Genomic DNA, 15,123 nt, shown 5'->3' with positions numbered 1-15,123 from the left:
ACTATTTGTACTACGACCTACTCTTATTTGCCAAGGGCTCTTTTACGTGTACGACAATGTGTACAGGTCACAATGGCTATTCGTCCCATCTAGATACTGTTTCTTGTCAGACTCGCCCCCCCCCACCCTGTTGTTGCACCACTAATAAACACGTCGCAAAATACACCGCGACTCTCTGATAATAATATAACCAAGATAAGAATTTAATTTGTTTTAGTTTCATATAAAAATATTGTGTCATGCTGATTTTATATTGTTTATGGTATATGGGTCGCACATATGTTACGTTAACCAATGACTATTTTATATATAACAGCTATTTAATTTGATTTTCTATACGACTATCTGTTCAATGTTGATGATTTTGTGTTTTTTAAAAAACATTAATGGCACAATATCCAGATCGTCCTCATATATTTCAAAATCAGACATGTGCACTATGTTAAAAAAACATCTAAATCAAGTATGAACTTTCTAGCGCATTTACCGTGTTCCAGAGTCTTTATTATTAGTACATGTATCTAGGAAACATAAACGATGGATGCGTAAAATCATTAGAAACCAATTCAAACGTTAAATAGTCAAAACGTAAATATGCATTATGTAAGATAATAAACTGACAACTTCATGGATAACATTCACTAGGTTTATTAACTGCAACGTTTCAATGAGGATACCCTCACCGTCATCATTGCTTGATAACGGTGAGAGTATCCTCACTGAAACGTTGCAGTTAATAAACCTAGTGAATGTTATCAATAAAGTTATCAGTTTATTATACATCCCGTTCACTAAATGCCTTTCAAAGATATTATGTAAGATTTAGATAAAAAGCTGACAGTTCTCGCTATAATAAATTAACCCGCGCTTGCCAAGCAAGATATACGCCCACATTTTACAAGAGGTGGATAGAGAACAAGCTAAAAAAAAACCCACGATTTTTCGTACAATTAGGGGCCATAATCCGGGAAGTTATGGTCTGAAATGCGCGAATTTCGACAGGTGCTGAGATATTTGGGATATAAAGATAATTAAGATATATTTTAAGTTTCATCAAAATCGGATAAAAATTGTGACTTCTAGAAGGTCCACAAGCTAAAAATGCGATTTTTCGAACAATCAGGGGCCATAATATAGGCAGTTACGTTCTGATATGTGCAATTATCGAAATGAACCAAGATCTTTGTGATATAAACATAAATTTAAAGTTTCATCAAAATCGGATCAAAATTGTAGCCTCTAGAGGGTGCACAACCTTGATATACCATATATTTACACAATTTGCGTACGCGGCCATTTCGTCCGATTTTCACGTACGGTGATATATTCAAACGGTTTGTTTAATCCGATGTAATTTGAGACCTCTAGAGGGACCGCAAGCTAAAGACTAGATTTTTCGTACAATCAAGCACCATAATGCAGGATATGCGCGAATATCTTTGAGTTATAAGCATGTATTTCAAGTTTCATCAAACTCTGATCAAAATTGTGCCCTTAATATACCATATTATTATTTTTTACACTATTTGCGCACCAGGGGCGGACAGGGGCGACGGCATAATACGTCAACACGAAAAGGTAGGCGTATAAAAATAGATAATGAAAAAGGAATTTAACATATTAAAAATTTCAGTCAAATAATTCCATTCTGAGTGAAGTTATGAACCTTTTAAGAAAAGAATAGCGTATAGTCTCGATTCCAATTGATACCGTTGTTACGATATTAAACAGTGTCCCGATTATCCAGTGTCAAATTAAATAATTAAATTGCGATCGTGTTTCAAACCGTTCAAAAATCAGAACCATCCGATAATCTAGAGAGTCGATTACGGACTTTTCGTTTAATAGTCTACATAACATTTGAAGCCAAAAGAAAGATTATAAATATATAGATTTAGCTCTTACCGAATGCTTCTTAAAGTTATGACTAACTGATTTCAATAAATTTCAAACCCAGAATTTGTTTTAAATACAGTACATTCGAATGTGTATTATCGTATGCACAATGTTATTATTCGATAATAACATTTGAAGCCAAAAGAAAGATTATAAATATATAGTTTATGCTCTCGGTTCTGTATTAAGATATGTATCCTTATTAATTGTATTTTTCTCCCGTCTTAGTCAAATCTATCTATAAATTCGGGAGCCACGTTACACGGCAGTGTTTCAGTAAGTAAGACGATGGCTCTTTAAGCTGGAGGTCCAGGGTTTTAATCAAGTGTTGGCCAAGAAAGGTCTTCTGGATTTTCCTGGGTCGTTTTCCTTGGCAGGGAAAAGCGTCCAGTATACACATTTGCCTTGCACGTAAAGGAACCTTTGGCAGTTGGAATTTGAAATAAGATTAGGCCGCAGCACAGTTGTCCGGGCAACATTTATGTCATAGCGTAGCCTACGGCATGGTATTGGCTCAGATGGAGCAGAAAAGTACGATGTTAAACGTCATTTCATTTCAGTCTATAAACCGACCATGTCTCTACTGTTACATTATATTGGGATAATTGTAAAGTAATTATAACGTTAACAGTGGTTAACACTATTAATCGGTCTTAGTGAAATCAAACATACAGCTTTCCTTGAGGTATATCTCGGTGAGTATGGCACTGGTATGCTACCCAGGGAGCCTGAGACTTTCCAGCTATTTATAACATTGCCAGCACGTTAAAGACCTTCCCTGACAGTTTGAAGTGGAAATTAGATAAGACTGTAAAGCCGCCGTCCGGGCAGAATTACCTACATGGCCCAATACAGGATATATGCCCGTCTTCATTAGCCAGATGCGTGAAAGAACATTGAAAAGAACTTTGAAGAGAGAGTACAAGAGACCGTGAAAGCGCCTACAGGCAAACGGGTGGAACCGCCGGTGCGATCAGCGGAATCCAGCTCGCCGGGTAGGCGGCTCCTCGCGCGGCCGGGGCTTGTTCTTTTCGGAACAGTAAGACATTAAACCCCATTTCATTACATTTTACACGAACGCAACATGAAAAACATACCGGGATCCAGTTCATGTTTCTTCCGGCAAGGAAATAACCACCAGCACTTCCTCTGTTTCTGCGTGAGCTCTGTAATGTAAAACATTTATATAGAAAATTATGAATTAAAACCCTCAGTTATATTATTTACTACACATTTAGTAATATTGATTGGTTAAGTTATTTGCACTTCCTGATCTTGTTTCTGCTTTATATAAGAGTAAAATAAATTCTTTTCTTAAAGGTAAGAAGTGTGGAATGGGAACATAAGTGCCTTTAATTAAGTGGTTGCCATACTCTTATATTTTATTTTCTATAACGTATATTAATTAACTAGAGCATCGCTAACGCTGCAATATACGTCCACATTCCTGCTTTCATTGATATGGTACTTTTGAAAATGAAATAGCTGTAATGACTGTAATATGACGAGAGGTAAAGAAGGCTAGGCGTTGGCTTTGTTTTGTGAAATTTAGAGACTAAACATTAACAAAAAAGTGGGTGTGACACCACCCCAGAAAAAATAGTTGCTGTCTTTACGGTATAATGCAAAGTTCCAAAATTGTCCATTCAGAATTGCAGTCTGTAGATGATAAATACAAAAATTGGGCGTGGCTCTGCCCCTGGGGGTTGGACATAGACCAATAAAAATAGGTTCAACCTTACGATGGAACATTCCGAATTGGATCTATATCTGTTAATTATTGCAGCATATTTTATAGACAAAATATTAAGAAAAAGTGGGTAGGGCACCGCCCAAAAAGGGATGGGGGGGGAATCATGCTCTAAAATCAATAGTTGCCATCCTTAGGTTATAAGGATATACCAAGTTCCAAGATAATCCCTTCAGAATTGTGGCCTTCGGGCACTAAACACATAAATTGGGCGTGGTCCTGCTCCTGGAGGTCGAGACATACACCAAAATCAATAGTTGCCGTCATTAGGCCATAAGGAATATATGCCAAGTTCCAAGACGATCCATTAAGAATTGTGGCCTGCCTGTAGGCAACATACAGACACACAAAGACAAAAAGGGTGTGGCTTTGTCCCTGCGGGTCGGGCATTCACCAGAATAAATAGGGATCATCCTTAGGGTATAAGGAATAGGTAGGCGAAACACAGAAACACACAAAAAATTAGGCGTGGCTCTGTTCCGGAGGGGGGGGGGGTCGAATGGTTAGCACGTGCGTGCTGTATCATAAGGCCTGTCATTGAGGTCATCTTTTGGGCATAAGGAATAAGTATGAAAAGTTTTCAATACGATCTATAGGGAATTGCGGCCTGTAGACGATGCACAAATAGAAAAAAGGCGTGGCTCTGCCCCTGGGGGATGGGCATGCACCACAAACAATAGGGATGTTCCTTAGGGTATAAGGAATAAGTATGTAAAGTTTCAAGACGATACGGCCTGTAGACGACAAACAAATACAAGAAATTTGCGTGGCTCTGTCCCTGGGGGTCTGGCATGCACCAAAAACAACAGGGATCATCCTTAGGGTATATGAAATAAGTACGTAAAGATTCAAAACGATCAGTTAAGAATTGCGGCCTGTAGGAGACACACATACACCTTAAATTCTTTCTGAATTGCGGAGGCCTTTTGTAACTAGCCGTTCGGATGGGACGAAAAACAATGGCGTGCACCTAAAATAACACTTGACAGTTGAAATTCGAAACCGCTGTCCCGAACATATTTCCCTCATAGCACACTGTATGGCGTATGTCCGTCTTCATTAGCCTAGTCGGAAGAGAAAAGTAGGACGGTAAAACCCATTTCATTTCTTTATTGCTTAATTGTCGAGAAAATATAACCTTGAAAATTACATATATTTCTATTCTCTTGTTTGAGATCTATATAAATAAATATGTCAACCATGCAAATCATGTACCAGTAGTTTCCCTCTGTAATGAATTCAAACTAGTATACTGGCACATGAATTTTACGCATGAGAAATGAAATGAAATGGAGTTTAACGTCCTACTGTTCTGCTCCGACTGGGCTAATGAAGACAGGCACGAGGGAAATTTTGCCCGGGCATCGGCACTATGGCCTACACTTAAATCGAATTCCAACTGCCAAGGGATCTTTTACGGGGCCAATGTATACACGGGACCTATAGGTGTTTCGTCCCATCCGAACGACCAAACAGCTGTCCTTGTCAGGCCCTCCTTCCTGCACCACTGACAAGGGGAAGCCACGTTGGAAATCCCGATGAACTTTCTCGGTCAATGCAGGGATCGAACACGCGACCTCCAGGCAAGCGAGCCAGCATCTTACCCACTTAGTCATTTACGCAGGAGAATTGAGAACATCGCATTGAATACTTTCAATACATTGCATACATGTAATACATTCAAAAGGTCAAACTAAAAAAGTCAATGAATATTCATAGATACAAAAGATGATGTAAATTTAACTTTTACACCTGCATTTAGAAATATTCTAAACTACCTTTGACGAAACAGACTAGACATAGTGGTTTAAGGTGAGTTCGGTATTATGAAGAAGACTGCCCCAAGTCAAGCCGTTTCTGATTTAAACACCTGTTTAGAATAATATTTACGTTTTGTAAAGATAAAGTGTTCTGTATTTTCACCTATACTGCTCATTCTAACATATTATAATAACCTAAAAAGTTCTTTTAAAATAACTGCCCTACACCCATTCCCGTCATTGATTGCATTTGCAGCCTTCTTTAACACAATTACCAAAAAGAATGGTAAACCCAACGGTTCTAAATATCGTGCTAATTAGTAATATACAAGCGAAAATAAAAATAAAAGGGAATTTACAAAGGCTGGCGGGTCAACATATTTATCAATCAAATGCATTAAAAGACATGCCAGCGAAACGACCGGATCGCGATAGTAGATATACGCTATTATTAATAAAACACAGTAATAAAAGTACGCGCTCACCCATAATCCAACAAATAGAACGAAAAGAAAATAAACTGTTATAACTATGATATCTCCAACATGAAGCCTTGTATTACCCACTGTGTCTTCTGCCATCGTTTGTATCGTTGATTTTGTTACTTATAATAGTTATGATATATCTATACTCGCTTAGCTGGTAGAACTAACTACAGTTTACTGTGGCTCACAGTAAGAACATTCCCGAATCCTTGACGTCATTATATGAACTGTGGTGTATATAAACTGTGTCTTGATAATCGAGACTACTGGGAATGAAAAATTCTGTCAGATTGGGCTTAGAAATTTTATACTGTTTAGGGAAAAAAAGAACAACAAAACCATGGGCGTGAATCAACTTTGACCCCCGTATATAACAGTGTTTATACTCCGGTTTAATGGTTTAGGGTTTATTTACCATTCATATAGAACATGGGCTGTGTTGACCGTTTATTCACCAGTAAATATTTGTGTTGTAAATATTACGGATAGCTTAAGATCAACTCGATAAGTTATGATAGATATTACAGGTTTCATGGAACAACAACTTCTGCGTAGCCTAATAAAAATCACGTGGGATGAGAGGGAGAGAGAGAGAGAGAGAGAGAGAGAGAGAGAGAGAGAGAGAGATGGGGTTTAACGCCCATTCGGCGCAAACTATGTCATTTCGGGACTAACACATGGTTAAATTTTGTTCTAATAATTGGCTTGCGCGTAGGGGTCTTTAGCACTGGGAAGAAATCGGAGAACCCGGAGAAAACCCACGAGGTTAGACAGGCAACCCTACTCCTTGTTATGTGGAACGAAACCACGCCAGTTCACTCAATGACAGACCTTATGATACAGCGCGCACGTGCTAAACATTCGGCCATACAACCCCCCTACGTGGGATATAAAATGGGGTATATTAAAATATTTAAATAAAGTGCTACGTAAAAGAGGACGCGTACAATCGAACGCAAAACGCGGACTATTATTTCAGACTATTAGTTTAAACGGATCGATAATAATAGAGTGTTTAGCATATAATGTTAATATTTTAGAGCTTTGAAACAATGTTAGGAAATGAAATTATATAAAAAAAAATCAAAATGCATTGAAATTGATTATTAGCTTGGATTTAGCCAATCAAGACTGTTATACACAGTTTATCTCAAGGACGAGGTGGGGTTAAAAGACAGATGCGAGGCCAACCACCAAAACCGGCGCCTCCAGCGAGCCAGCAAACCGGCGCCATTTGACACCGGACAGCCGCTGCTGACAAGCTCCAGAAATAAACATATGACAGTTTCATATGATCACTTTCAAACCAAATTCCAAAATAAGAAAATAATCTTCAAATCTCAATAATATTCATATCTAATTAATATTCATATCTTGTAACATTCTGTTTAAAAAAATCAAATAATCGGTACGCCTGTACCTCTCAAGGGTAATCCATTCCCAAGGTGAATGTATGGGGTTAATACGTAGATGTCCTTGAAAACAGTTGAGAAAAAATAAATAATAAACTGTTTAAATAAAACTTGTTAATGCATATATGTTAAAATAATAGTGTATCACGATCAGAATATGAAAATGGTATTTGGGCATTCTAACTGTCCTCCTTAAAGATACTCTCCCTGGTACAAACTGTTTAATTTGATGATATATTTGGACTTTATTTAAACATCTTTTTCTATAACAAAGGTTGCTTCAAATCCTTATCAAAACATATTTTAAAATTAAAATCGCAAAACAAACAACTGCAATGCCGCATAAATCTATTTTAAGAAACTTTGTTTGTCAAATGACTTGATTGTGGGAGAATCTGTTGCCCGGTTGGATTTGTCGTTAGTCGCTGTCCATTTACCGTAAGTATCGAAGCCTAAGTAAATTCATGGATTATCCCCTGCCACCCTCTTTACCCACAATGTTTTCAGAGCCGCTAATATTGGTCATGTTGCTCCACCTGGGTGTTTTTCATATAGAATCCAGTATTTTTCCAGTAAGATTGAGTTACCTTACTCTCCATATATAGACCAAATATATCATATTTTGGGGGTAATAACTGGTCTTAAATACTTTCGTGGAAATGTATCTTTAAATTGTCATTAATAGTGTGATAGTTTACTCGGCATAGTAGCCGAGGGTAGGGCAGTGGTAGCCCGACTAGAATGTCCGGGGTTCAAATCCTGAATGATGGACCGAGGAGACCTATGGGATATCTCAAGCCTGGTTATCACTTGTTAGGGGTGGCGGTTAAAGGGAAGACAAGAGATAGGTACAAAAACACGTGTACATATCGGCGTGCGCGAGAAACAAGTATTGACAATTGGAATTCGAAGAATGAAGAGCTGGCGGTAACGCCTCTGTCCGTAAAAAATTCCCGCATTTCATGCTTAACATTAGAAATAATAGTATCAATATAACCTAATTAGTGTGTTGAAGAGACTAAACCCATTTATATTCCTAAGAACTCAAATATAACCAGGAGCCGAAACATAAACGCTCTAGATTCATGCCCCTTTGTGACCTTGAATGCACGCTAACGATAAAATTCTCATTGTATTTTCAGGTAATTAAACTGTTTTCATTTCTGGCAAACGGTTGTGTAAAACATTTAATGAGAATGAAAGAAAGAACTGGATAATCTGAATGAAAAGAGGAAAACAAATGAGCTTCTGTGCTATATTGCTTTTTCTGTATCAACTAGGCTACTGTCACGTGACAAATCTTTCGTCTGCTAGGCGGATCCAGTGGAAATAAACAATGAATGAAATTGGTTACGCTATGACCAAGTTGAATAGCGTGTTGTAATCGTACACCAAATAGGAACAGACGATACTAAAACGGTTCCAAACCTCGTTTATTTAGCTAGGTAACAAATAGCATTTAGACTGACATGCCTCAATTACTATGGAACAGGTGTTTTGGGGGATTTATTTGCTAAAGTAGCGTAGCCTTTTATCAACTGGGTTAGCAGTTCGTATTATAGTGTCATTAAGTTATAATAAACTAGTCAGGATATGCCCATTTTGTGTCCAATATTAGGCCTATGAGGTTCATCCATCGATCCTGTAAAGTCCTCTCCTCTGTAGAAAAGATTGAACTTGCAGTGCTATAGTATCTATTTATCGGAATGGAATGGTAATCGTGAGACGTAACAGCTAGATGTTAAAACACGTTTTAATAAATTTGATATGCAGAATTCGCAAACAGCTACAGAAACGAGAAAAAGAACTCGAGTGTGAAATATTTCACTAGGCATGATGTCACTTGAATAATACAAACTGAGATTGTCGTTCATAAACAATTTTGACTGTTTATCTATGTGAATTAAAATAGAGAAGCTCTCTTTTCACTGTTTTGTTTGCTAATATAGGTTTCACCAGCCCCTATATTTAGCATATGTTACTGGAAAAAAAATCTTCTAGGTCAAGGCCGGTATTCAAAGGACTGGAATGGGGGATTAACGTCGATACGTTACAATGGGGATTTTCGCACTGGTAAATTTTATTTATATAGTTATGTGTGCAAACCGAGGAAGAGGGCACAAGCGTTTCCGAATTCCAACTGACACGAGATGTTTTCCGTGCAATAACCATTTGCATATGTAACCTCGGTTTTTTGTCCCATCAAAAACGACGAGACATGAATATGACACAATCATGCGACTGCTACATACATGTCGTCTTATACAAACCAGGCCCATTCGTCAAAATCAAAATATTAGGTTTCCTTTACTAGCTGTACACGGGACACACGTTTTCCCCTTCAATCCAATCGATTAGACGTCGTTCTTTGCTAGGTCATCGGTATTGACATTCCAAGACAAGATTTCACACTAAATGGAACACCAATAAAACGTCCACAAAGATTTTATTACAGTACAGGGTTATCGTACTTAAAATAAACAGCACTATTCAATTATAAGATAAGGTCCTACTTTTCTGCTCCGACTGGGCATACAGTGTGCTATGATGAACATTTTTCCCGTACAGTGGCACAACGGCCTACTCTTATATCGAATTCCAACTGTCAAGGGATCTTTTACGTGCACATCAATGTGGACACGGGACCTCGTCACCTCGGTTTGTCGTTCCATCCAAACGACTATGCGTTAACCCTTGGCAGGCCCTGCATCCTGCACAAGGGGGAACCACGCCTGAAAATCCCAAAGAACAACTTTCTCGACCAACGCAAGGATCAAACATGGAGCCTCCTGGTTAGCGAGCCAACGTCTTGCTCACCAAGCCAGTCAGTAAACTTTTTTTAACATTGTTTTCAAAAATGACATGTACCAAATTATTTGAATTTGCCTGTAATAACTGATTTTGTACACAGAGTGTGAAATAACAGATGTGTATTATTATCATAAGTTTGGGCCGAGGTTTTACTTTCGAGGGCTTTTTCTGAGGTCTTTCTTTCCGAGTATAACCGAAGTCGGGGGCTTTATCTTGCTTATAAACCGTCTATGTTTACATGTACGTAAAATGAGAATATCCCAGAATTTCAGTAAGACAAACCTTATATCATTTTTTCTTATGGAAAAAATAACCGTTACGGGTTTAAGAAAAACTTTCAGAAGAATAACCCCAAATTCCCCTGAATATATTTAAAGCCGCCCCCGACTTTCAGATCGCTAGTTATTCCGGGCATAGAATATAGCCAAAGATGATGAGATTTACCGTTACATGTTTATAATGACATGTCAGTTATGCATAACCCGATTTTATAATCTTACATGAGCACGATTCGCATTATATGCCTGGCCACGGTGTTGAAATCCGGTATAATTAAAGGGTCAATAAGAAATCGGAACTTCACAGAGTTCGTTTTATGTCTTATGTACATGTACGATAATTACGGGTTTCTGTTCAAAATAGAGAACAAGCTAAACAAAAACCGATTTTTCGTACAATCAAGGGCCATAATTCAGGAAATTACGATCCGAAATGCGCGAATATCGACAGGCACCAAGATCTTTGGGTTATAAATAATATAAAGATATATTTCAAGTTTCATCAAAATCGGATCAGAATTGTGACTCCTAGAGGGTCCTCAAAGAAATTTAAACCAAATTATAGAATGATTTTTAGAGAGAGAGAGAGAGAGAGAGAGTTCAATAACTCGCTTGCGCGTAGGGGTCTTCAGCAGTGGGAGGGACAGGCGACCCTAGCTACTACTTGTCACATACAACTGGGGAATCGAAACCACACCAGTTGACTCAATGACAGACCTTATGATACAGCGCGCACGTGCTAACCATTCGCCCCCCCCCCCCAAAAAAAAACAAAAAAAAAAACACCCATCCCAATTTTTGAAGACATTTGTATTCGGGTCGATTTGCAAAGTACGTTTCGTGTCTGAATTAAATTTAACAACAATAATACAATTAAATTAAACTCTTATTTTGCACAAGATTAGCGTGATTTATTTTTAGTCCGAATTATTAACGACAGTTTAAGCATAACCGAATATATAATCTTACATGAGAGCGATTCGCATTATTGAGAAATATGCATGGACACGAATATGAAATCCAATATATATATATATATATATATATATATATATATATATATCACACACACACACACACACACACAGTTAAAAGGTCAATAAAAAAATCGGGACTTCGCACTCTAAATTCTAACACAGCATCCGTGGAAATGAAATGAAATGCAAGTCAATAGAATATCCTTAGATTCATGCCAGAGGGAATTCCCCTTTAAGTTATAAATTCTCATTTTGTGAAAGATCCGCCTCGTCATTCTGATCAATCAGTAACGACGCGGATAAACGTAAGGGTTGTTGTATCGTTTACAAAGTGATTCAGCAGTTATAAAACAAGGCAACGGATAAGCATTATATCCCGATATAGTGCGGACAGAGGATACCCGGGCCCTTGCATCCATGACCCAGAAATCGTAACCGTTACCATCAAACGAAGATATAACTGTTCCTTCGGAGGAATATAGCGATGGGAAATAGAAATACACCGCTTCACCATTCTGACAGTCGCCGCCATAAATAACAACAGTACCGTAATACATTTCATAAATAACACTTTCTAGTACAACATTCCGCCATCCATTGTTTATACAATGGCCAACCGAGCGTCCATTACCAGATGTAAACGGACCTTGTATTTTACTAACATCTACATTGCACGGTGCCCTTTTCTTTTCTGGCATTGAAGAAAGTCCGCCTGGTAGTTTTTCGAGGTTCGTGTCATTTTGGGGTGGTGCTGAACGAAGAGATGGACGAAGATTTGTGCACGTCTTTTTGTGATGTTGCGCCATTGTTTATACAAAGGTTAACCGCTTGTCCATTACTAGGTTTAGAAGGATCTGGTTTGTTACTAACAGCTTCACTGGACAATGGCCTATTCTCCTCTGAAGTTGATGAAGGCGCGCTTGGTATTTTATTGAGATTCAAGCCATTTTGAGGTTGTGTTGTTCTGCACGACGATTTCTGGACATCTTTGGTCTGTTCTGTTGCACTCACACACCAATACTGGTCGTTTTGCTTGAACCATGAGAAACCAAACTGGACAGTGCACTGTTCTCTTCTGAAGTTGACGAAGACGAGCTAGGTTGTGCTGTTATGGTCTGTTCTGTATCGCCCGTATCAACACTATTTGTTTTTATTGAAACCTGGGAACCAAAACTGCCCATTTTTGGCGATACTGGCTCAATTTTTACCTGAACTGTGTGGAGTGGTTCTAGTTTTATGCTTTTGCACTTCTGCTTCATATTATTATTATCATCATACTCATTCGATAATTTCGCCCTTTTTCCTGTTTTTGTTGGCGAATTTTCATAAATATCCCATGTTAGTTCTACTTTGAAGTTTTTAATGGACTGTGTGGTTAGCCATTTAAAATTCTTCATTTTATACTGATTTTTACTGCAGTAACTGTTTCCAAAAATGGCCTTGGAAAAAGTTCAACAAATTGTTCAATAAGCTTATCAGTGGTCTCAGTGGTCTCTTCCATAATTTCTTGGATTCGCCCTGCAATATAAATATAATATTTATAAAAGAGATGAAAAGTAATACTATTATATAATATAATATTATAGTTGCGGGGCACATTAAATAAGACGCTGGGTCGCAAACCTGGAGGTCTCGGGTTCGCCCCCCCCCCCCGTTTGTCGAGAAAGATCATCGGCATTTTCCGACGTGGTTCCCCCCTTGTCAGTGGCGCAGGGCGTAAAAGATCCCTTGGCAGTTGGAATTCGATATAAGAGTAGGCCACAGTGCCGCTGCCCGGCCAAAATTTCCCTTATAGCACACTGTATGGCGTATGCCCGTCTCCATTAGTTAAACACCATTTCATTTCATTTCTTCGGGATTTCCCGGTGCGGTTTCCTCTTGTCAGTCTGGCAAGGACAGTGTCTAGTCGTTCGGATCGGAAAAAAAACGAGGACCGACGTAGACATTGGCGTGCACGCATCGTATAAGAACCATTGACAGTTAGAATTGGATATAAATTATAAGAGAAGGCCGTAGTGTCGCTGTTCGCTCAAAATCCCCCCCCCCCCCCATTAAAAACACACTATTTCGGAGGGTTTTAGGTTGTTTTGTAGAAGACATTGTCTCGGGGGCACACATATAACCTGGCTTTGGCTGGAGTTTGATGGTGGCAGGCGTGATTCGGGTCTTTGGTTTGGTTATCAGAAATAGGGTTCTCGTTACCCGTGTGTAGTTTGATTGTTCTTGAAGGGTGTTGACAATGCTGACGCAGTTCTTTGGGGGCTTTACGTATGGTTGTCGGGTTGTCACCTGTGAGGAAGCTAGCACTGATAACAGTTTTGGTAATATATTCAGCCTGAGGTGTTTTAGAAGGTGCTTGGGTTGAGTTTTAGTTGGTTGACATTATTGGTAAGGTTGCATTTCACAGGGATGTATAGTTTGGCATTGGCTTCAATCTGTTTCGAAGAATGTTATATGTATCAGGAGTTATGTGAGGACGAGCTGTTGACACTGAACTTTAGATAATTTCATACCCTAATAGCGACGAGAGAATCTGCGTCGACACATCGCCAGAAATAAACATCTTAGTAACCTGAGATTTTTACAATTGTGTCATGTGACATTTCTGAAATGTTTTGTATAAGGTAATTCAATAGTCAGTGAACAGCTAAAAAGACTAGTATACGTCCTTGTCTGGATCAGAATTGGATTCGTGTGTTAAGGGTTAATGATCAGAATCATTAAGGTCATCAAGAGGTGCGTTCGTTCTCGCGATACAGAGTTACAGTGAGCGCGGTGAGTCAATAATTGTTGGGAACGGTCCGGTTTACAGTTTGTACGTTCCACGTGGCAGGGATACTTCATCACTAAAAATGCCCTGGAGTGGCCATTTATGATTCGTTGGAATATGTTGATGGTTTTCAGATACATTTTATACCTTAGTCAAGACGTGGTAATGTAGATTAGTTTTTGGGGTAGAGCAATTAGATTTCTTGCTGGGATACCCCACTGTTGAAAAAATCTGGCCATTGCCATTCTTATGCCGAGTATTCTGCAACAAGTTTCGTGCGACGTCTTTACGATTAGAATTTCCCAGCATAGGAATTTACTGATTTTGTCGATGGTCTAATAGCGGAAAAAGCATTTGTGATGCACAAAAATATTCTCAGCATACCAAAAAAAAAGTGACGAAAAGTTAGAAAATTGTCGATTTTATAAGTCGAATGGGTACGAAAACCAGAACGCCTGTAACTTTTTTGGCCCAAGGCCGATTTTGGTGGATTTTATTCCTGAAGTTGTACTCATATAGACCTTTCATAAAAAGCAAAAATCATTTGTTTCGGATTTTTTTCCCCAGCTCATCTAAATCCGAAGCTCTCCTACCAGCCTAATACTGTTCACAAAAAATTTGCTTTGATCCATTTAGAAAGTCACATTCTAGAATGATTTGATTAAAGTGCCTCTCTGATTTTGAAATCGTACTGACGTTTTTTTTTTGTTTGCTGTTTAGTATATTATAAAGGCCATTGTTGTATCGAGCTTCTTACGCGATTTACTATATGTGTTATTTAATGGCTATAAGATTCGCGCATTCCATAATCCGGATTGACGTGGATTCCGCCAAGTAAAACATACGTCCAAAATCATGCTTTATATTTAATTTAAAGGCCTATGACCCTGCCGTTGAGAAATGTGTAGAATTCGGATTCTAAAATATCGGTATAAAATAGAATATCAAACACGACATCGCACCTGTACACATGCACAGGACAGA

The 15,123-nt window shown here is 38.5% G+C and overlaps 1 protein-coding gene across 1 annotated transcript in view; it reads right to left on the bottom strand.

Moving 5' to 3' along the window:
* Positions 1–6,103, bottom strand: part of LOC126829789 (sodium/glucose cotransporter 4) — a 29,013-nt gene extending 22,910 nt beyond the window's left edge. The window contains exons 1-2 of the mRNA XM_056102691.1: positions 5,892–6,103; positions 2,994–3,062 (exon numbers count right to left, since the gene is read on the bottom strand). Of these exons, the coding sequence (XP_055958666.1) occupies positions 2,994–3,062; positions 5,892–5,987 (165 nt within the window). The 5' untranslated portion in view covers positions 5,988–6,103. The remainder of the gene's footprint in view (positions 1–2,993; positions 3,063–5,891) is intronic.
* Between the last annotated feature and the right edge of the window lie 9,020 nt (positions 6,104–15,123).

Source organism: Patella vulgata, chromosome 1 (assembly GCF_932274485.2).
Source record: "Patella vulgata chromosome 1, xgPatVulg1.2, whole genome shotgun sequence".
NCBI lineage: Eukaryota > Metazoa > Mollusca > Gastropoda > Patellidae > Patella > Patella vulgata.
This window is presented reverse-complemented; position numbering and strand designations above follow the sequence as displayed.